The following is a 24859-nucleotide window of genomic DNA, read 5'->3' as shown; positions in this document are numbered from 1 at the left end:
GGAGAACCCCTGGAAAAATCCGGGGGTGCTCGTCGTCCCGTGAAAACACCGCGGGGCAGTGACACGCATAAAATAGCCAGCTATTCCGCTTATAGCATGTCAGGTGGTAGGTGATCAAGCGTTGAAAGTTGCTCTTCGTTCATCGTTCGTTTACCGCAGTTTACATATAGACAGGGATTGTGTGAAATTCATTTAATTTTATTGAATTTGGACGTCGACGTTATAAATACATACATAAATAATTAATTATTCTATTATATATATATGTTTTTATCTGTGTGTTATTTATATATACGTAGTGTAATAAATTATGTGAATGTTATGAGAAAATAAACATCACTTAACATTAGAATCACGGCTGTATCATTTTTGAATCATCTATTAGTTCTTCTTTTCGAATTAATTTGTATTTGCACGTGGAACTTTAGATTTTTATAACTTTTTATAAATAATCATAATTAATTACAAGCAATTTTACTTTTATGATGACAACTCTCCCTAAAAAGCTAGATTTACCTTATATCGCGATGGAGTTAATTTAAACTCGCGGTTCTAGTATTAATTAATATGGATCAAATAAAGGTTATTTGTATATTGTTGTAATTAGGTGTTTATTTTCTCTTAACACATTCACCGAACTTTATTACCACATCACGTACCTATATTAAATATATCAAATATTAGATAAAATTGCTTCTTGACATCGCTAAGATAATTTTTTCCCTGAACGTAATTTTATGTGAAAATGTAATGCATCGAACACGACTTATAAATTTACTATCTGGGGAGCGTAGCGATCGGTGCCACTTTAAGGACGTCGATAAATTCTCATTCTCACAGAAGATGAATATCGATTCGGTAGGTAGCACGTGCCAAAAGGCAATATCTGGCGAATATGTTAAAGAAGTTGCATACATCGGGGTCAGTACAGCGTGAAAATAGAATGTAAAGTGCTCGCAGGCCTCCCCGCTTGTGCTGACCGACCGCGGGGCGGCCTTAGGCGCAATAGGACGGTTTCCACAGGGGGCTGGTTTGACGTGTATGACGTGCCGGCCACGTGACCAGCCTGCCAAGTCGACAATCACTGCTCTGGACTACGCAGGGCGAATCTTAAATATGGGATATTCAAATAACCTCGACGTTGCCTGCTCGCTTTTTTTTTTTTGACGAACTGGCGAAGGTTCACCGTTCTTATGATTAATGATAATTTCGCGATCATGTAATGAAATTCACATTAAAATAGGATTGAAAGTAAAGTAACATAGAATACTGTAACTATATTCCGGAAAGAAAAACTACAATTTCCTGTACGCTTAGTAATATCTATCACCCCAATCTTCAACGATTTAAAATTCTATTGTCCAGCTCTTTGCCCTCGGAAAAGAGATCCAGAAATCAAATTTCGCCCAATACGCGGGAAAGTTGCTCGTAAGAGAGTGGGAGTGGTCAACATGCAGGTCTACCGCATCATACATCACTGCCAGTCGAGTGGCAAAGGGTGCCAATGCGAAATAGTGTCGAGGTATCGTCGCGAAACTTTCCCTCTTCGGTAACGTTCTCCTTTATATGCATAGTTTCATTTCCTTATCGGAAATTTACAGCGAACACAGTGAAGGCGAAACGATTTCCTGTTCACGTCTCACCACTATTTCTATGAGATCGTTAATTATGATTCGTTTTTACTTGCTATAAAAATTATAGTGCAATTTTATTCGTTATAAACATTATCAAATTTGTTCCTCTAAAGCTTTTAAAATATTCATTAAATTCTCTTTTTTTAGTTACTTTTTTCTTAAATGCAAATTTAGATGCCTTTTTTTACACATTTAGGATTGTAAAATTCTTAAATTATTTAAACTCTTAAAATATTTTCAATATTTGGATCAATTGCCGAAGCATTCTATCTATCTGCATCCGAAGGACGGCTGCGTTTGATCGAGTAGCACGTGTCGAAGGGCCCGCACATTGCCTCTGTCTAACGGTATGGTCGCGTTGATGATGACGAGCGATGACGGCAGCAGCCTAACTGTTATCCGGTCGACTGTTTACCGATCCCCGCATCTGCCGCGCGATCGGCTATTTCGTTTTCATCGCGCTGCAACCGCGGTTAATGGCGCCATGCGTCCGAGCATCTCTCGCTGCTTACCTGACCCTTAATTTGGGGTTTCGCCGGTATAAGCTCTGGGCAACAATGATCATCGAATTTCGTCGATCAATAGCTCCGGGCCCAAACTCACCGTGGCCTCCGAAAAACAGACGGAATAAATTAAGTTCCATTCGCCGGCGGAATCCGTAATACCCATTTAGAGATTCGTTGCGCGCGTGATGTTGACAATTTTCTCACATAGATCGTATGGTTGATTAGAAAATGGATCGAAATTTAATTCTAAAAGATCAGTCTTTTACGCGTCATGATAGAATCAGTTTTAATATTATCGTTGGCTTTATTTTTAATAAAAATTCTACAACTGTTCAGATAAGTGAAATAAATGTCGTGATAGATTAAAAATCCAATTAAAATATTACAAGGACTATGTGCCAAAGCAAGTTATCGCTATAATTTAATACAAAATAATCTTTAATAATAAACAATAGATGTTAAAAAATACATATAGTTTTAACCCATGCAGCACAGGAGTTTGCAGCAAGATTGCTACGTATTTGTAATGTTACTGCAATATTGCTGGAATGTTGCGATGTTGCTGCAAGTTTCTGTGCTATATGGAAATATGTCATAAGAATATAATCACACGATATAAGATTATCCCGCATTTAATGCTTAAGAATCCTTTCGAGTACAGAAGTATCCGTACATCTTGTCGCTCCTTGTTCGGGACACATATGTGCGCGTGCGTAAAAAAGACACGGGAGAAAAGGGGGAGGAAGAGAAGAGGATGCGGCCACGTGCCTCCGGTAGCACGCGACCAACCTAACGGTTTTAGACTCACCCCACACACGCCGAGCTCGGAAACCAGTCCACCCCTTCTCTCGTCACCCTTGCCGAGCCGCCGGGCAATGTCGGTTCAAAACACGCCAGACGAAACACTGTTATTCTATTGGCCCTGGTATCTATCCCCCTATGGTGCCCTCCCCTTTGATACGCTTCTCTCGTCGTCTACACTCATGTCGCGGTAACTGCAGCGATTTTCGTCAACAACATCCGGACAATACTTATGCGACTCGTAGTTTCCCCGCTAGGAATCCTGGCAGATTCTCAATCATGATTTTTACACACGAAACTTGTCTGAGAAAATATTTTTAGGGCAATATACTGTGTCTCTTTTATGGTCATCTTTTACCTCTCGATAATTTATGAGATCTTAGAATATTTCATATAATCGGAGGCTATTAGTTTGTCATATACTTGGCACTATTCCATTCTTTATAAAGAATTCTTGAATCACAATACGTCACCTTTAGTCATATTTTTTTTACATGAAACAGTCGTAAAGCCTCGCAGTGTTAAAATGCTCAAGGTAACGATGTAAGAACCGATCTGATCTGTTATGTCGGACGTTTTCTCGCGGCAGTCTCGGGGTCCTGCTCTGAATGAAAACCGGGGCCCGGCCAAGCATAATCGAATGACGTAAGGCCCTAATAAAATCGTAAGTCGGTTGACAGGCGGTGCATATACCTCGGGAATAATACCCGGGGAATTCCTCCCCCGTAACCCGGGCCGGGTTGCATTGTCGTTGCCTTACGTAAGAATGGCGACGAAGAAACGACGCGGAGGGCAGATGCTGCTTAGACATTCGGTCGCGTTGCTACACGACCGAGAAAGAAGAACGGCTGGGAGGAGAGGAACCCGGCTCTAATGCGATCTGCCATCTTAGAGGGGTGTGCGTCTTGCTGAGACGCGAGTAAATCGGGGAAAAAGGAACTCTATAACGATGAGAAACGTCTACTTGCCGTCGTCGCCCTTTCAGAAAATGTGCAAGTAATTGCGACATTTGCGATGTACAGGCGGGAAAAAGTTGATAAGTTGATATGATATCAGATAATATCAAACTGTATTGATAAGTTTTAAATTATACTAAAATGAGAAAGTGTTATAATATAATCGTAGTAGAAATATTCACATTAATTAATTTTGGAATCTTGTTTAAATTAATGCTGGACATTGCACTGCAAATCCAAGTGTAATAAGTGCCTTCATATATGTGTATGATTTATAATTTTCTATGTAAAAATAACGTTATGAATGCCTTCCATTTACACAAGTCCATAACACAAGTCAACACAAATATTCTATTTTTCTTAGCATTCAATGAGTAGCAAAGATAGAACGAAACTTGTATTGTATCACTAAATGGAAAGCATCCTATACTACACATTTAAATGTATAAACCCATTTTTATGCAGTATAATGTGTTATTTTTACATGGAAAAAATAAAACACATACACATATGAATGCAGTTATTACACATTTAGAGTGTGATTTATTTTTAATCGATTTTATTGAATTTTTTAATCGGAAAATAAATACCCTTTTTTTATCGATCGAAGAGAACTGACATGTGCAATGGTGCGGCAAACTTAGCATTAATGCATAAAAGTTCACGTCAACTCGACTCTGACAGCAAGCGTTTTACGAATTATGATTCCGATATGCCGTAAATTAATTCTTAAGAAATCATTTACTATCACGAACATTGAAACAATTGATTAGCCAATTATTATGAGAATTAATAGATTCGTGAAAACAATGAATCTAAGGGAGTATGTGAAAAATTTGATGATTTTTAGGGCCAAGAAACGTCGCTTCTGCAAAAGAATATTATTTTTCATTTAATAAAGTTAATTAATCGTTTACAATTAAAAAGAAATAGAAGTTATAATCGAATTTGTGATTTTATCGCATCGATAAGTCTTGAAAAAATCGCGAAAAGTTATGAAGAAAACTGATCGATTATAAGACCACCAAGGAGCAAGAAGAAACAATACAAAGAAGTAAAAGGGCAGGGAATCAAGTAAATCGCCGACGAGATGATCGCGAATTCGCGGGTGGATCGGCAATGTAAAAGAGAGGGCGAGGGGGATTAAACGGGGAGAGAATGCGGGACGCAACCGCGAAATCGGACCGAGCCGTGAAAATAACGATTTCTCTTTTGTGACGCGTTCCGTATACGTTAAAGCGAGAAGGGCCGGTTTCAGTAGGAGGGATTCATCATCGGGCCCGCGTGACTCGCCGATATTTTTCCCGGGCTCGAGAATCGATATTTTATGTAGATCGCGCGGAAAGAGCAGCACGCCCTCATCGTCGGTGGCTATTCTCGCCCTGGCGAACAAAAACACTTTGAATCAGAGAACGAGCGGAAGAACGAGAATGAAGGAAATAGAAGAAAAAGAGACGAAGAGAATCCTCTGGAAGGGAAGATGAACAGAGAGAAAGAGAGAGAGAGAGAAAAGAGATTGCCGTTTAGGAAGGGATTCTGGTTGCACGGTGCTGTGGCCAGAATTCATCCAGAAAATGGAACTTTTTCATGGCGATTCCTCGCTCGCGAACGGAGAAAGCGTCTGTCGCTATTCATCGGCCGAGTCCGCCAATTTAGATGGGAATGTATACGCTACTGTTCGGTAAAATCGAAACATGATAGAATCGATCCAAGTCGCTTGACTCTAATATCAGATTTGTGATAAATGATTCTCGAATTCATTGATTAAATATGTATTAAGAACTCGCACAATTTGGAAAAAGAAATTAATGCAATTCATAAAAGTGATTTTGGCGTGTTGGCAAAAGATAGTTATAAGAGAGACTTTAAATTAACAATAAGTATTTACAGTAAAATAAAATTCCTTAGTATTAAAAAATAAAAGATTACAAAAGGGCGTTTAGGAATCGGCGCTGTAATAAGTGCGCAAGAATTGATGTGACAATATCTTCTTCCAATTTACTCCGTTTCTTTATTCGTTGCCTTTTATTTTTTAATAATAAGTGTTGCAGTTATAATCACATTAACGTTAATTAATAATAATTGAGTTAAAAGTCATGTCAACTGAATGTAGAATTTATCGAGGTTCTGATTTTACCAAATATTACTCACATGATTTTACACGTTCGTTCGGACTTTGACTTCGACGAATTAATTCTGGGAAACTTTTGTTCTGATGTATGCAATATTCATGAGAGGCGGTATATAATTCAGACATCATATGGATCTCAGAGAACACTGCTCACATTGTGTTACTTCGTATTGTGTGTATTTCTTGTATTATAATTTAAATTAACTAGGAAATGTTTATGTTAAAACACGTAACAGGATGAAAGACTTGTTCTGGTAGAAATTATTTTCATTAGAGTGTATTCGCATCATTTAATTTCACGAACAAATGCGATGTTTGCATTTAATTAATTCAAAATACCACATATTTATAAAATTATATATATTTCTAAACTTATTTGTATCAATATACGAAGAGCATCACATTTATATTAATAATAAATTAACCCCAATAAGTCGAATTTATGATTTTTCCGGTCAGGAGATCATCACTAATCAGGAGATTAATTTCTTTACCATTTTCTTCTCAGAGACTAACATAAGTAAGTTTTGTCAAAAATCTCATAATCTTCAGTAGCCTTCAGGTGCGCTATTGTCCGCCGTTTTATCACCTGACGGACGTGACTCGCGGTGAACACTTCCGATCTTGGAGGTTGCTCGTACTCGGGTCGTCGGCCACGTAGTTTTCGCCGTAGGTCACGCGAGGAGTTCTCTTAAGGGACGAAGGCGAAGGTCGCCATCGCGGCCTCACATCCTCGACCTCTCTCGTAAGAGCGGCACGTATAACATGAGGGCTGCATCCACAGCTGCACTTCCCCACCGACGCCGCCCGTGTGTGTCATCGCTTGCGTTCGTACGACGCCCTGCTTGACGACGATGTTTTCGACTTACATTTGTACGAGTGTGCGTGGGTGATGGATAGACGGTTACCGTGTCACTCGTGCAAAGCGCTAAACGGACTTGAATGGCTCGAAATTGCATGGGCAACTGCATTGTGACCGCGTCGACGGCACAATGGACGGCCGTGCGATGAGCGCGCGAGTGTGCGTGTGTCGATGTGTATGCAGATGCGGCACAAAGAGACGTCGAGGATCCATCGGGAGATAACGATCTTCCAGATGAGCGACATTCTTTCGTACAGCTTCGATATCGAATCGATGCCGGCTTGAGATCGGCGGGTGGATCGGCGATCCGAATGGCCGCTCCTTTCATCCGACTGTAGGGTCGCAGGTGTGAATTTGCTGGTAGTTTGAAACTAATAGCGAAGTCGTTATATTTTATTTGTTAATCGCGAGAGGAATGACATCAAAGGGAATTTGCAAAAGGGATAGAGAGAGATAGAGAAAGTTAGAATGTTATTGAGAACAATTTATACGGACAGAACGGTTTTTGTCGAAGTATCTAAAAATTTAACTAAATACAGATCTGAAAATAATTTTAGACCATAAAAATAATTATGTAAAAACTGATTGTTAGATTGACAAAGTTTTTCGCAGCATTATCTATATAATTATTTTGATGGTCCAACGAAATTATTTTCAAATCCCCATAACTAAACTTTTGAATAATTTAATTTTGCTCCAATAAAATCATTCTTTCTGTGTGTTCCGTAACGTTTATATCATTTTTAAAAATTACAATAGCTTTCCAAAATCCTTTTATATAGAATGTTTCTTTATAGTATCTAAAGATCTATCTCTTTCTAGCGCAACCGATGGTGCATGAGACTTTATGAAATAAAAATCCGTTAGCGTTCACATTCACGTCTCAGGTTTTCATCTCTCTCTTTCGTATAGATACGAGTAACGTGTCTGCCCTAAACAAAATTTATCGTGACTATCCGTTGGCTTTTTTTAAACTATCGCCTGTGATTCGTCGAAAGCGAAGCGTCAGTTATTCGCGTACTGGCTGGAAAAAAACCGAAAAAAACCGTCGCTTCCTGTCGCATTACCTCCTCTTCCTTCTTCTTCTGTCTCTAATACATGTGCGTTTGTATGTGATCAGTGTGATTTTGCGCGCGTGTATGTTATAAAGAAGTAAAATCAATCGGCGGTAGTTTTATCCGCGAATCACTTTCATTTTCTGTTATCAAAGACGTTGCACCTGGTACGTAATACGGACCGCCATCTTTAACTCGTCGTTCGTTGTAACATACAAAGGAGAGCAAGGGTAAAATCGAAACCGGCAGAAATCACCCCAAAAATCTTGGACCCCTTCTTCTATCTCCCCACTACTAGCACTGTCTTTACCGTTTGCGAGGAGTCTGCGGAGGGGCCCACAGATTCTCACGGAAAAAAAGCGTAATTTTTGATGAAAAAAGGGAGGGACGATGCAAATTCGTGGATGAAAAAGGAAAGCCGCGTGTGAGAGTCGCGTATGTACCTGCCGCAACATCCTGCACGTTAGAAAGGACGAGGAGTAGGTATGGGGAGTAATGGGTCGCGCGAACGAAGGAAGAAGGGCCCAAGATACACCCAGGTGGGGTAGAACGTGCCGAACAGAGCGAAATTTTATAGGGAATCCGCACCAATGCTGTGCGTGCGCGTCAGTTTCCTGAAGGTATCCTACCTGACCTGTTGCGTCTTTTTTCTCCCTTTTTTTTTACGATTTCGGGGGAATCCTCCCGTCAGGTAACGCAGATGGAGAAGCAAAAATCGGGTCGGGGCTCCCGAAAAGTGACGCCGCGTTCTAGCAGGATATTCACTGGATTTTGAATTCCTTCACTCTTCTTCTTCTACGTTCCTATAACGATCGTTCCCGTAGCCCCAGCACCTCGATGGACCCGAAGAATCTAGTCCCCCACCTGCGTCGCAGTGGAGCGGTCTTTACAACGTTCTCGCGAGCGTTTATCTCCATTTTTGGTTTCTCTCCTCAGCTTTTATCCCGGAATCGGAAGTCGATGGGAAAGCATCACGAGAAGAGCGGCTCCAAATGGCTAAGCGACTTCTACTTTTTGGCATTGCTGACCCTCGTCCCCCTTCGACATTGCCTGTCCGCGGTTTTCGACTTTTCCCACAAGAATGTGAGGGAATAGCTTCTTCCCTTGTCTTTAGTCGCGGCTGATTGCTCGCTTCAGTGTACGTGTTTTTACGTTTACCTCGTAAACTCGAAAGATAGTTACAAAGTCTAACAAAAGAAATGTGTAGATAATGTTGTCGAAACGATGAGAAGTATTAAGATCCGTAGTGTCATTAATAAATATAATTTATCAAATTTAATTTAGTATAATTTACGACTTCTAAATCAGGAGACATGGTAATGTTAAATATTAATCACTTGTTAAATTGATTCTCATGATCAAATCGCGTACCTATATAATTTTTATGATTACATGATAATGTTTGCATCATTTATAGAAATGTGCTATGAGACTACGTTTATGTAACTTCATTCTTCATTATAAATGTAATATCTATAAAAACATTTCCAGCTTCTTTCTTTCCAATTCAACGATCTATATACCTAATGACTTTCTTTGTAAGCTATGGTTGTCACAAATTTCTTATTCTAAAATTCCATAACTTTTTCCTGATTTCTACACAAACTTTCATGATCTTCCCTGATTTTAATATAGCAATGTAAATTAATATTAATGTTGCTAACGCTGCTTGCATTTTTAATTGTCAAATTGGTACTATTCGAAACTGCGTAGTATAATGTACGTATATTAAAGCCAAGAATTTTTCCAAAAAATTTTGCAAAGTTCCCTGACTTTTTCCTGATTTCTCTGATGACCACTTTCAATTTCCCCGATTTTCAGTTTTGTGACAGGCTTGTAATCGATTATACATATATCTACATCTGATGATATATATATATATATTTTATATAACTTGCACAAGTTCTTTTGCGATCAATTAATGTACGGAAAGTGTGTATGAAACGAAATCCTAAAGTTTATTGTCTCCGATAACGTACATAGAATCTCGTTGCTGCGACAGCAGCCCTAAGCGCGACATACGTTGAATGCTATAAATCTCCTTTCAAAATAGTGTATCGGCGTATCGAAATAATTATTAAAAATCGCGCGAGCCAATCGCGGTGCGCAAGCCTGTATTCTCTGAATCAGCGAATCGGTTCCATGCCATTATCCGACAACCCCGGCGCGAACGAGACGAAGGAGGCTCTTAGTAAAGGGGTGGCGAGGGAGAAAGTAGTCATAAGATACGATGATGGATGCTCATGAAGGGTTGCTGCTGTACTACAGTAGGGGGAGAGGACACGCCGAAAGAGCAAAAGGGTTCTCCTCGACCAATCGGCCTGACGTAACTGATGAGACCGACCAATCCCAGGGCCCAGCAGGGCCATGTAGTAGTGGGGAAGATTGGTGCGCCCTTAGGGGCATGGTTTCGTTGCGTCATTCTGACATTCGCTCTGTATCAGTTCGTCGACGAAGATCAACAGTGACTTCTAAGACTCGAAGCGATCTCCGACAAACTAGCTCCTTCGAAACCGTTTCTTTTTATGGGTCCTCAAACTCGCGTCAATCGCTACGGTCCGCATAAATATTAATGAGGTGTTAACGAGCGATAATTAAACTCAAAGACGTCGGTTCCAATTATCGCAAACTTAATTATTTTCTCATTCGATCGTCAGTTAACGTCACGCGAAGAAACGTGAATAGTCGGTGCGTTTTTTTTTATCGGAGTGCACAGCTTTTCTTTGTCTCATGTCTTCCGAAGCGCAATGGGATCGCGCCGATCAATAGATCAACGTGGGATCGCCGAGCGCGATCCCTTTCGCGCGAGAAATCGTTCGCCGTGCTGGACCTCGAGAAGTGTCCCAATGTAGGGACGAAATAGACGAAGCTATGATGGTCTTCCTGGAAGAGTCCAGGATGATCTTCGCGGACATGCGTCTTCATGCCACCAGCACGCCGACCAGCACCCCCACGCGATACCATCATCATCAGAAGTATAGAGCGCAGAACAATAACGATTGTACGACAATAGCGCAATTCTTTTTTTTGTTGGATAAATTTGATAATAAACTACGAAGTCTAAAAATATAAATATTTTAAGTTCATATCTGAGTCTTGCAACGTCTATGTTGCGCTGCATCTTGAGTGCTGGATAAAAGTAAAAATGGAGATTTAATTTTAAAGATTTATCAGACATAAAAAATTTAAACAAAAAAAATTTAGATCGAACAAATATTTAAATCAAGGTTGTTATTTGTTGTAGATGCAGACTTGCATGGGGATGTCGATGGTCCTGAACTCAGCGGAGATGACAGGAGTATCGCAAGTGACATCCAAGATGCCACCGAAGCGCATCTTGATAATGACTCCATGGACTCGGACAGGGAAGCTCTCAATCTGGTAAATAAATTTTGATCTAATTCTATTTGTTTTGATTTATTCTTTTCGTATATTTTCTTCTATATTCGTGATTGTAACATTTTTTTAATTGGTGTTGAAATTGAATTATTTTATTAACGAAGATTTTTCTTGTACCTGTTTAATTTAATTTCATAAATGGTGTAAAATATATATTATTTAATACTTTATAAATATATGATTGTGATTAGAAGACACAAAGATATTGATTAAATGTTTGTCATGTATTATTGCGCGTTGTTAGTAATTATCGGAAGTGCATAGAGAGTGCTGAAAAGAGGCGCGGCTTTTAGTGCTGCGAGCAAAATGTACGAGTATAATTCGCAAATAATTTGCACGGCATCTTGCGTGCACGAAGCTGCAGACACTTGTATAATACGCGCGAAATTAGTCGCTCTTCGTGTCAATGGTTCTATTAACATCGATATGTCTGATATAATATATGTTCTTAAAATTAATAACGAATGACAAACATTTTTACGGTCTTAATAAATGATTATCATTGACACTATTGTTAAAAAATGTAAAAACGTGTAGCATCTTCAGTTCGTTTATTCAATCAGACATAAAACATATTTACAAGCGCTAAGTTTGCCAAATGTGATAGTTTTTATGAACGAATATTTAAAAAAGTTATATAGTAATATTGTGAATGAAATAATCAGTGTATAAAAATTAAAAAGGTTATATCAAATATTTTTCTTATAAATAAAAATATTTTTTTATATAGTTCATAAATAATCAAATCAAATAAATATTTTATATGTAAATAAATAACATTTTTTATTTATTTCTGTTTGTTTTTGAAAATAGTATATGTAATATTTTTATGAGAATCTCTTTCGATTAATCAATCTTGTATTTTATTTACGCTGTTACTATTGATAATTAAATGTGTCTTCATACTAAACTTGTCAATAATATTTTTAAAAGATGATTTTCTTCAATAACTTAACTTCAATGGTATTTTCTCTACTTATTTTGACGAAAGCGTGCTTTGTCATGTCACCTATTGTCATCTGTTGCCTGTGTGCGTTGCTTAAATGTATCAACAACGTTACCAATCCCATTTGCGAGCATAATATCAAGCGTGCTTTCTTTCGAGAGAAACGTTCGCGGATGCAGTGCGACCGTGTCTTCGATTTTTTTTTTGTACAGAACGCTCTTGACGGGCGTAAAAAGTGCTCGCGATCAATATTTGACAAATAAATAAAGGAAGCCACTAGCGAGATGGACGACAAGAAGGGACGACGTAGGGAGAGTAGGTTTTATAAAACACAAAAGCGCAGGATGGACCGTAGTGACCAATATCCTGACCTGGCCGAGTGTAAACACGGCTTTGTTCGACGGCGAATTTACTCTGTAATATTAGGGAGGGTGGCCCTCCTCGCGCGCAGCTCGGCTGATTCTTCGTGTTCTCGGTCCCACGTTACAGCGTGAAATGTCGTAGCCCGCATTTTAGGGGAATCAAAGATTGTCACTCGATAATATGAAACGATAAACTATTTAGTTGTAGAACACCAAAAACTGTGCATAGTATCTTACTGAACAAAGCCTCTCAGAAAAAATTTCTCTAACGCAGCAAAGAGTATTCTTGATATTCCTAATCTTATCTTTATGCAGTATAAAAATAAAACGATATTAAAATTATAAATCAATATTTCCTATTCTTCTTCCTCAAATTAAATAAGATTCTCTATATAATTAAATAAGTTCTTATATTGATCCTATTTTATGATAGATTGAGGATATAGTATCGGATTCGGAAATCTTTTCTATGGATGTAGAAACGACTATTGATTGACGTAATATTGACTCTTAAAATTGGACAGGATGTTTACTGAAATTTTGTAAAAAAGTTCCCTGCGAATTCTCGGATTTTTCAAACATTTTTATTCAAAATTCCAAGTAATATTGGAAAATTTTTTAATGCAATTTTGAAATAAATTGAAATACAAGCAATGCAAACAACTATATATATCGAAAACTAGTTGAAGATTTCACGAAATTACATGTATCTATTATTTTCCACAATCAAAGCCACGAAATATAGAGAGGATAATATATAGTGAAAACTCACTACGATCAGACTCACTAGTATCAATGAGCTACTCTCTTCTGCTGAATATATTTTACCGTCATTCTGATTTTTTAAAATGAAACTTCGCTAGAATGTTTATGTGAATATTTATATATACGTGAATGTGTATGCTACACTTATTGCTAACCGATTGTCAACATTTTGCATTATCAAGAAAAAATGATAAAAAGTACAATGTTTTCAAGAAAGAAACATAATTAAAATTTAAAAGTAAAATTTTAGAATTTTTCATTGTAATGATTTAATTCCATCAAAATTCCTGATTTTTCCCTAGTCGAAATTTTAGTCCTGTTTTTTTACCTTTAAAAAAAATTCAAGATTAAAAAAGAAATCCCCTAAAAATTGTAGGTTTTTTCGGGTTTTTCAGGTAGTAAACGTCCTGTGGGAATATGTCTTCTTAGGGAGAATAAATATATGTACTATATCTTAAAATATATCTACTAATTACACATTTTTCACACAATTTTTGTTGCATATTTTTAGTTAAATTTACATTAGATTTATTAACACAAAAAAAACCAAATTAATGCAAATTTGATGTTGCTTCAGGTCACGGATATCTCGCAACGCAACAGCAGCAGCGGTACTAGTGGCAGCGCGTCCTCACCGAGTTCCGGAATCAGCAGCCAGCTCACTGGCAGTCACCAGCAACAACACACGTCCGGCCAGCAAAACAATAGCAATTCTGCGCTGGCGACCGCTCAATTGCTCAGCCAGCAATTGCTGATGCATGGTGCATTAGGGACCCAGGATCTCCAAGCGCTCGCTTCGACGTTGCAACATCATCAACTACAGTCGCTACAACAACAACTACAGCAATTCGCCATGTTTCAGGCCAATCCAGCGGCGGGACAGCTTCCGCCGTTCTTCTTGCAAAATCAGGTGGGTGATAACAATGAAATTTATTCTATGTAGATCAGAATCTATTAAAAATAATATTTCCGATTTTCGAGTCGGTTTATCGACAACTACTTCGCCGAATTACTTATCTACTTAAATCACAAATTGCATTCCGTATCGTTGTGATTTCGTCAGCGGGATCGGACCCGATCGGAGCGGATCGTCAAAGCAGCGACGTTCGGCAGTGCTATCTTGATCAGGGTGCAAATCAGGCGAGAGCGAACGTCTTATTCTTCGCGTATTCGCGATTCGACGTCGAGATAGCCATCTGGCAACGGCACAAAGGAAATCGGGGTGCTACCTCCTCGTTTAGACTTGCTCTCATCGATGCAAATGTACACGAACAGTGCTTTGCAACCGCATCACAGCTGAATTTCGCGCTCCATTACGTCGCATTAAAGTCTTCTTAATGGAGTAGTCATCGAAATAATCCCGACGCAATCTCTAATGGAATTTGCGGTGTCCGTTTATTTAATCCCATTATGCGTATCTATTGCTTCGCGTTGATGAAAGCAAAAAGTGGAAATGCAATGTAATGTAATTTATCGCAAAAGTAATAGCTGAAAAATCTTAGATATAAAATCGATTGTGCAAAGATGAGAAAGATATTACTGAGGAATCTGAATTTTAAAATACACCTTATAACATCATAATAATATAACAATACAGAAAACGCTTACAAAACGAATAATAATTGAAGACATCCCCGGAAAAAGCATACAAAGCGATTTCCTGATTTTCCTCGATAAATATCACGTTTCGAGCATGCCTTAAAACCCGCGCCTGACGATCGCCGAAAAAGAAGCGACATATTTATCAGTCGTCTCGCAGCGCGCATTCCTCCTCCGATGAAAGGAGCGTTCCACGATTTTCTCACTATTTGTTCGTCGGATCTTTCGGATCGACAGAAGGTGGAGGAATCGATCTACGATATCCGGAGATACATTGAAAAACGATCCCGCTTCCTGGATGCGCTCCCTCTCCCCCCTTTTTCTCATTTGTGCGGCCCTTCTCGCGAGCGATCTGAATGGACCGGGCTTTGCATTTACGAAAAAAAAAAAAAAATATCTATAGAATTCATCACGACGTGCGCGTGCAACCATAGTCTCCGAGAAAAATCAACAAAACGACTTCGAGCTTTAGCACACTTAATGGGCAGCCGCGTTCATATGTATTATATATTTATTGTGCACGCACACGTACACGCGTATTTGCACACATAGGGCCCTAGATATTCCCCGTCTGTATCAGAAGGTACCGCACGATGCAACAAGGTGGGCTTAGAGCCCTTCGGCACCTTACCCCGGGGCGCCTTTTGTTACCTCACACGTGGCCAGGATGTTTCCTTTTTTCATCGCGCTCCTTCTCTTTCTTAGCTACAGAAAGACCTTCCTTCTTCGTGTGTTCTTCCTTCTTTTTTTTTCATTCGTGTGCAGCATTAAGACAGGCACACGACCTTCTCCATTCGGGAAAGCGCTGCGCCGAGTACAACCTGCCCCTTTCAACCCCTTCGCGGGCGGTTACGCGTGTACGCCACGTGAGAACTTTTGTGGCTTATCTGCCGCAACAAAGGTTCAATTTTTTCATTCAGAGATCGCCCTTCAAGGACCTTTTATACCTTCATTTTAATTACTGTAAAACGATCTTTTTTTGCTCTGAATAATTGTAAAATATTAAAAAAAATTTTTTAGATATAGAATATAACATGTATCACTATTTTTTGTATAAAATTTTTTTTATGAAAATTCGGAATCTTTTTTTCGAGTAAATTAAAATTATAAAAAATGTATATGTTATAGATGCACATACAGGTCACAAAATATTTTTTATATTTGTTAAGTTTCATAAAAGTTACCGCATGCCCTGATTTTTTTATCAATTGTTACTCTCACACAGTAGAAAAATGCTCGCATTATCTGTAGCATTTCTGTAAATATTTTTAAATCTGTGTCCTGTCTCTTAAGCACTAAGAGATCAACTCCGCTTAAAGTTAAATAGAATGTTTTTCGTAGACGATAAACCTGTCGCGGTTGATCCCACACGTGGCTCAACTCGAGGCATTTCCGTAGGGTGTCTTCGCGGCCACAATGCGCATAAACTAGCTGCTCGTATGCCGGCGACACGCGACCAACCCCGAACCCTTTCCGACTTGGGATACCGTGCCTGTGATGCGAACCCTTCATTCTCATAATCGAGTATCGCGTGGCTAAGGAATGGATGAAGATAATCGATCGGACTGATTCAACCCTTGGAATATATTTTTCGTACCTGTACACGCGCCCAACACGTGGCGCGTTCTATAAAAAGAGTACAGGCTCTAAGACATTTATCTTCGAGACTGACGGGCGCAAAATTATATATAAGTGACTGTACATAATTGTATTTTTGAATCACAATGCTCGTTTACAGAAATTTAGGACCATAGAGATATGACGAATCAGTTATAAAGCTGTATTTCATTTTGAAATGCATTTTAAAGATACCGCGGAAATGAATTTCTATTTTGAATAGAGATGAAATGCAGATGACCATTATTGATTTTTACCAATGGTCGTCAACGTCTTGCAGGGGCTGTTGCAGAGCGGTGGCTACCCAACAAGACCGAGTCATCCGCGCTCACAGTCCATGCAGGTACGATTTAGGACAGAGTTGTATCCAGGCATTGTTGATTGCAAAATTTTATTTACGGACGAAAGCATGGAAATTATTTTGTAATAATGAGGGTTAAAATTCCTTTAGAAGTGATAAGAGTATATTATAGAGTATATATATATCTAGACCATTTTTAAACGGTTCGATACAACTTTAATTTGCATGTTTAGAACGGCGAACGATTATTATATATATAATTATCTTAAACATCTCGTGTGTGTTTTCGAATAATTTAAAATTGATAAGAAAAACTATAATTGTTAGGTGCAAGCGGCAGCGCAGTTGCTACAGAAGCAGCAAGTTCTTCAAAATAGCGGCAATCTGGTCGGGCGCAGTTTGGCGCAAAGATCATCGCCACCACCTAGCACACCGCCAGCAGTAAAACCGACGAGATTAGAACCTTCGCCAGAGGAAACCACGGACCTCGAAGAGTTAGAACAGTTCGCCAAAACCTTCAAACAAAGACGGATCAAGCTTGGTTTTACTCAAGGAGACGTCGGACTCGCCATGGGCAAGCTCTACGGCAACGATTTTTCCCAAACTACGATCTCCAGGTAAACACATTTTTTTGTTTAAACTTCAATTGAATAAATATAATTTTCAAATAAATATAAACGCTGTAAAAATGTTTCAAAAATATCTTTATTCTGAGTTTTTGAGCTGTTTTCTTATTCAGATTATTGAATATACATTGTTCAAATTATTTCTTCTATATATAATAAAAATGATATATAAAACAAAAGTAGTTTTTACTTATGTCATTTTAAAGTTAATGAAATAAATAATTACTAAGTTGAGCAAAATCGATGGTTATGTATTCTAGGTTTGAAGCACTGAATCTTTCCTTCAAAAATATGTGCAAGCTGAAACCACTGTTACAAAAGTGGTTAGAAGATGCCGATAATTCATTGAACAATCCTAACTCTCTATCGAATCCACTTACGACACCGGAAGCAATTGGCAGGCGGCGGAAGAAGAGAACGTCGATAGAAACCAGCGTAAGAGTGGCACTCGAAAAGGCTTTTATCCAAAACCCAAAGCCCACGTCCGAGGAGATAACCATACTGGCGGATAGTCTTGCAATGGAGAAAGAAGTAGTTCGTGTATGGTTTTGTAACAGGTAGATATTAAAATTGATAAAATATACACATGGCCGTATCCAGAATTTTTTCCAGAGGGGATTTTTGTCAATGTCTGTTATATGAACAGCAATTTTTTGCGTTAATGAGTTGCTTTTTTTTTTTTAAGATATTTTACAGCTTAGAATGTTTCTTTTTTGAGCTTTATTTTGAATTGGAAAAAATAGATCAATCATAACTTTTAATCATAAATTGGAGGAAATTTGACCTCCTTCCCTCTCTCCCAGATACGTTCGTAAATATGCATAGTTGGATATACACGGAAAGATCTTTATTTTTTTTCTTTATTACAATAATAGATTGTGAATTTTGCATCAGTTTTCTTTCTCTTCAAGCAACATGCAATTATATTTCAGGAGACAAAAGGAAAAGAGGATCAATCCACCAACAGCTGCAATGGGCAGTCCAACAATGACGTCGCCTTCACCTTCGGTATTTGCTTCCCTCGCCAATTCCATCTCTGGTAGTCCTTTAGCGCTTACAACGCATTCCTCCAGCGCTGGCCACTCGCATCCTCATCCAACACCCATACCTCTCGCTTTAGTAACTTCGTCAGGCGGCAATTATCATCCGCTGAACAACAAGTCCCACGAGTGACACCAGCAAGTGACCCATCAAGGGGACACTCTCTACCATCAGCATCACCAGCAATCACACCAACAGCAACAGCATCATCATCAACAACAAGCACGACGCTTGTGCAATCTACCAGAATTCTATCATTAGCCGATGATTTGATTTCTAGAAGCTATTAATCGAGGTAACGTTCGGAATATCGGACCTCAATGATCTCTAAGTCTCCCTATTCTTTGTTTATTGGCATTGAGTTAATTTATTCATTCACATGACCTCTCTTTCAATTCCGTTTTATATTTTAATATTTTGATTGTGAAAAGAAAATCAAGAATAGACAAGTTAACTCGGCATTTAACTTTAACAACTAACTAGTATCACTGATGAGACTATCAAATAAAAGCCGATAATAGCGTACAAGAAATAAAAAATTCATGAAGAAATCACAAGAGAATCCAAAGAAAAATGTAATCAATTTTATAGACAATTAATTGAGGAGTGATTGAACGAGAGAGTGTAAATTAAATGAAATACTATAAATAAGAGAAATCTAAATCCATGTTGATTATTAAATCATCCGCAGTTGTAAGCATTTAAAGAGTATACGAAGACACGCTGCGTATTACATACAGTATGAATATTAATATGCACTTTTAAGTATACGGAAAATTAATAACTAATTCGGTTGAATGCATTAGTGTGCACTAGTTCACATTAAAGACTGTTATAAAAAAAATTGATAAAACACGTAAACATAACAGTATACATAAACAGTTGAACCAGATAAATGTTCAGCATAAGTTAATTTTTTATATGCTGTACATTTCATCGATCGAAGATGCTAATGTTTATTATGTTTACAGATCTAAATAGATAATATATAATACACTTCTTAATCTGTAATAGTGCAAATTAATATATCCAACCGCGTACAAATTTGTTATATAAGTTTTTTATCTGTACATGAGGCAATTATAAGAGATTATTGTATTATTAGGACAATTTTTTTAATAGAATAGTTTTAATTTCATGTAATTTTATACGCGTTAAGCGCGTTGGAATATATCGTTTTTCTTTCTCATTTGAAAATTATTCATTGGCGAACAGAAATTGCATTTATCTGCAAATGAAACGAACTGTCTTTAATACCAGAAGTACTGAGCGGTCATTATCTTTTTATTTTATAGATAATTTATATTAATATTATCAAGAGGCACAGTAATGTTTCGGTTTTAAGAGAGTAATAACGTCTATCGATAGCACGAGACCAATCATGTATCTTTACGCGAGCCGTCGAGTTTTTGAATATAGCGATTATCAAGATTTCAATAAGAACTGAACCAATGATTCTTTTAGTGAGTAAGAAACGCCGGTACTTCTAGTGTCAATACTCGTAAATCGTGTATCCACCAATAATAGAAAGTGATAATTCCTAATGGCAACTTGATCGGTTCATGAAAATATGTCAAATTACGTTCATATAAACACGTGTTCTATATATGTTTATATTAACATTCTTTCTTAAATGCAGAATGCATAATTTTGTATAATTTTGAAATGATGATTGATGATTTTTTTATTATTGACAACTTTTTTCAATATCTTTGCATATACTTTGCATATATATAATTTACAAAAATTAGTTATTCGTGAGGAAAAATACTTGTCATTTATTATTTTTTATGGATTTATTAATTAGTTTGATTGCAGCATTATCGAAAATTATAACGAACGAGTCATGTCGAACACTAACTTCATCAAGCAAGCTATCTATTTACACAGATATTTGAATATTCAAATCGCAATAAATGATGAAGAAAAAAAAATTACTCTTTTGTTTCTTTGCTTTATAGTTGATATTTTTTTTAAGATGATTTTATTCGATGACGTCTTTACTTCCCTGCGACAAGCAAGAGCTATACTGTCTCAATGATAAAATAGCGAGATCCGACAATACAATTGTACATATATAGATATACGTAGGCGTGTCTGTCATCGTATCGTACATATCTGTGTCACAGGGCTGTATATATTATACGATTTAAGTCCACCAAATGTTACCGAGGATGCGATGCAAGACGTTCGCGTGCGGCATCGCTCTCCCGCGCGCATAGCAACGTTTAGCACTTGCATCCTTGATGAAAAAACTTTTGACAGTCACGAGCGATTAGTTAGCAGTAGTTAGAAATACTGTACATAATGCGGTACCTAGATAATACGTAATGTATATATGATCACGTACACTAAATGGCGAGTTATATAAAGCGTGCGTATATACTCGTACATCGAGATAGACGCAGTGGAGATTCAGACGCTTCCGATTTTTACGTTATATCTTATTCGTGAAAGTACACAGCATGATACGTCATGTATTTTTTAATACGAGTGATTTAATATATTTTAATATATATTTTTCGTTGTACATAAGCTCCTATTGGTATATTAGGTAGAAACTTTTTGCTCTCCGCTGTGACTTTCGATTTACGCTCGCTATGATCAATCCGTTTCCCGCGAACACTTTCGGTGATTAATTAAGGGCTATGATTTTAGATTATAGGCCAGGAAACGTGATATACCAATCATATACTTATTCCTGAAACTCATGCGTGTGTATAGATTCCATTATCAACGTGAGAAATTTGCATAAGAATGTATACATATATAAATATATATATAAATGCAGTAATTTTATTGTAATATCACGTAAGTTGTCGACTGTGCAGCATAGTATATACAAAATCTTTACGTGCATCTGCGTATACATATGCACATATAAATATACATAAATGTATAAACGGACATTGTATATAGTAAAGATTTAATAGGGCGAGATAAGATTTAATAGGACAAGATTTAATAGCAACGTATACTATTATCATCATCATTATCATTATGTCATTATTATCATCATATTATTGAGATCGGTATGTAGTCACAATACATGCCACTGTTATTAATGTCGCTTGTCGTGTACATTACCATACAACTTTATGTATCTGACAATGTTTTACGTTTCTAATTGTATGTAGTTACACGTGGAAAGCGCATGCTGTCATAACATGATTTAATAATTTGCACGGTGCCACCGTATTATTACGTTGCGCTACAAAATAATTTGAAATGTAACAACAGTATTTTGATATATGTAGGAAACTTTAATTGCGTAGTTTTCTTCTGAATTATTTTAATGAGTTCAAAATCATGGAAGAATAATATTGTACAAACGCGTTAGAAAATTTCTTTACAGTGAGAGTCGGGCCGGAAGTTACTGTTAGACCACGTACGAGCAACATCCGATAGCTTCTTTTCGTCTCGTTTCATATTTCATCTCATTTCTAGCCTTATTTCTAGCCTTAAACCTGAACTCCCAGAGTTGTGGACCAAGTTGTAGCGAAAATACATTCTCGAACAAAAACATGCGCACGAGACAGAAAGGCGAATTATAATAAGATAAAGGGAGAAATGCGAATAAAAAGAGTTCCTAAAGCCGCACATCCTTGACGCGCGGACGACGATGAGTGAAAAGAGGACAGGAAAATAGAATACGATACCTCAGAAGGAAATTGGAAAGAGAAGACAATTGAACAAAGAGAGTCATAAAGGCGGGGAGAAGGTTATCGATTTTTGTTCGTCAGCAATTTGTAGATAACTAATATGATAATGATATAGAGATACAATCCCCACTCCTCTCCTCGCTACGGCATCATCGTCGGTTAATTACTCGTTCGATATGTTGTAATGCCTTTAATAGACGTAATGCGCAAACGCGGATAGACATTTTATTGTATTAGTTACACCCATCAATTATTATTAGTTATTATTATTTCATTATATATATTTAACTTTTATTATTTGAGAATAAAAGTGCTAGAGAGCTTTCAGTTACAGCAGCATTTTTTTTGTTTGATTTTCTGTAGTTCCTCACTCCTTCATTCCTTCCAAGATTTTAGTTTATTTTTGTAAAAGAAAAGAAGATATATGGGAAGATATATTTTTTATGGCATGGATCATTTTCGATGATAGATGCCTATATATTTTAGTTTTGAGAATTATTGTTCTATTTTTATTATTACATTTGTGATGTCACGTTAGAAATGTATTTTTCTCCTACCGTCCTGTCATTTTCATCTATGTATGTATATATTAACTGTATATACAATTTAGTAGTGAATAGATAATACTCGATTTGCTATATATATATATATATATATCTGCGTTAAAGCCAATCTACGATCAGACGGGATAAGAAGCAAGATTAAATACAGGATTAAGATGTGAAGTAATTCTTAATTATTCAAACATTTTTGACCAAAAATCATAATTATCGGCTATAAATGAGTAAAATTTATTTGTGTACAATTTGTGAATTATTCAAGCAACATATTTTGAATTACTAAATTAACTTTGCATAGTTATTTTTCATAAAGCGCGCATTAAATTTAAACGAACAGAAATTATACGATCTCTTTTTATTTCCATCTGCGTCATAATTGGCTTAAGGCGATTCTAGATGTTCTCAGTAATTAGGAGAAAACGAAGCTACAAAGCTCCGGGTATACCAATTAGTCTTGTAGAAGAATTTATACTTTCGACGCAAGACGCACAATTGGATACTTTAAGTTTTGATAGAGCTAAATGCCAAATTACGAAAAGTTGAGTTAAAGCTTGATTTTAAAAAACATTAAGAAGAGTACATTAATCTTTCTTCAATAATTGCGGAATCAGCCAAATTGTACGTAAATATTTGCGGAATGTATTTAGAGATCTTTGTATTCTAATCGAAAATAATTTTGCTTGTGAAATTGGATAGTAAAAAATTATGCATTTTTTTCAATTTATGGCATTTTGCATCTTAATTTGAAGTACCCAATTTTTCGACGTCTTCGTGGAAAATTATAGAATTACCATAGGTTTTATTAACGTTCGGTGTGTAATACGTTATCACGAGGCGCATAACATAATCGTGTAAGGGTAATACGAAGAGCACGGTATGACAGTTCTTAAAACGTTGCGACGATCGGGAACCCCGTTCAAACAAGAACGACAAATCGTTTAACTATTTTGTACTAAGAATTATCGGAGCGATCATGAACGACGGTGTCGCGATTCGTAAATCTTTCCGTCGGCGGACTGTAATAATTATAGACAAATTTCCTGCTAATGCGTGTCTGCAGCTATCTCCTCTCATCTTTTGATGAAAGGATGATTTTTTTGTGGGATTGAAAGAGAAAGAGAGAGAGAGAGAGAGAGAGAGAGAGAGAGAGGAGAGAGCGAATGAGAGGGAGAGAATGAAAATGAGAGGGCCGAGAGCGAATGTATAAATAAAATCATATCAATCATAAATAGTTCGTGTTATCTAGATATACTACGATTATTACAATTATTATTTATCACAGTATAATTATAGTGAAGGATATTGTAATTGTATAATAAACTGGGTCATAGATAATCTTTGCTGTCACATGATTTCAATAGTACGCGTGTGGAAAAGTTCGATTATATATTTTTTAATCCTACATTCAATTGATTTCGAGAATTAATTTTAATATTTTTACAGCAAGATTCAGTATCACACTCACAAAATATTATTTATTTTCAAAGGTATGTTATAATAACGTTATAGTGGAAGAATTAGAAATTTTTATGCTTTGTGAAATATAAGAAATAAACATGTGATTATTATATAAATTCTTGTAACATAGTTTCGTGAAACAATAAATTATTATATTTTAAGTTTTAACAATAAAAATAAGTAAGAATAAATACATTTATCAGTTATTATTGATGCTTCCCATTTAGTGACATAAATTTTAAAGATAAATATATATAAAATTATATATATGGAGTGGAAAAATTATTAAAAGTATATAATGACATAATTATATAGACAGAAAAACTAATCAAATAATTTAATTGACTGATAATAAATTACATCTACTTTGGTAATAGATATAGTAATGATATTTTACCGTCTGTAAGTATATAATTGAGAATAAAATTTATACAATAAAATCGAAGATCGACCGTAGATGCATTACCCGCCGTAAATATCCGTGGTTATATAATTCAATGTGCATATTTTATGTATAGAGGCGCTAGTAAACGTAGTCCATAATAAAGTCCTATATATAAAGAGAAGCGACATTGACG

General features: G+C 36.8%; 1 protein-coding gene across 1 annotated transcript in view; it reads left to right on the top strand.

Annotated features, from left to right (window-relative positions):
* LOC108721399 (POU domain protein 2) overlaps positions 1–19459 on the top strand; it is a 144881-nt gene extending 125422 nt beyond the window's left edge. Inside the window, 6 exon segments of the mRNA XM_018445937.1 lie at positions 11190–11326; positions 13995–14327; positions 16914–16976; positions 17262–17551; positions 17821–18117; positions 18493–19459. Of these exon segments, the coding sequence (XP_018301439.1) occupies positions 11190–11326; positions 13995–14327; positions 16914–16976; positions 17262–17551; positions 17821–18117; positions 18493–18733 (1361 nt within the window). The 3' untranslated portion in view covers positions 18734–19459.
* The last annotated feature ends 5400 nt before the right edge of the window (positions 19460–24859 follow it).

This window comes from Mycetomoellerius zeteki, unplaced genomic scaffold, assembly GCF_001594055.1.
Source record: "Mycetomoellerius zeteki isolate Tzet28-1 unplaced genomic scaffold, Tzet1.0 scaffold169, whole genome shotgun sequence".
Taxonomy (NCBI): domain Eukaryota; kingdom Metazoa; phylum Arthropoda; class Insecta; order Hymenoptera; family Formicidae; genus Mycetomoellerius; species Mycetomoellerius zeteki.
This window is presented reverse-complemented; position numbering and strand designations above follow the sequence as displayed.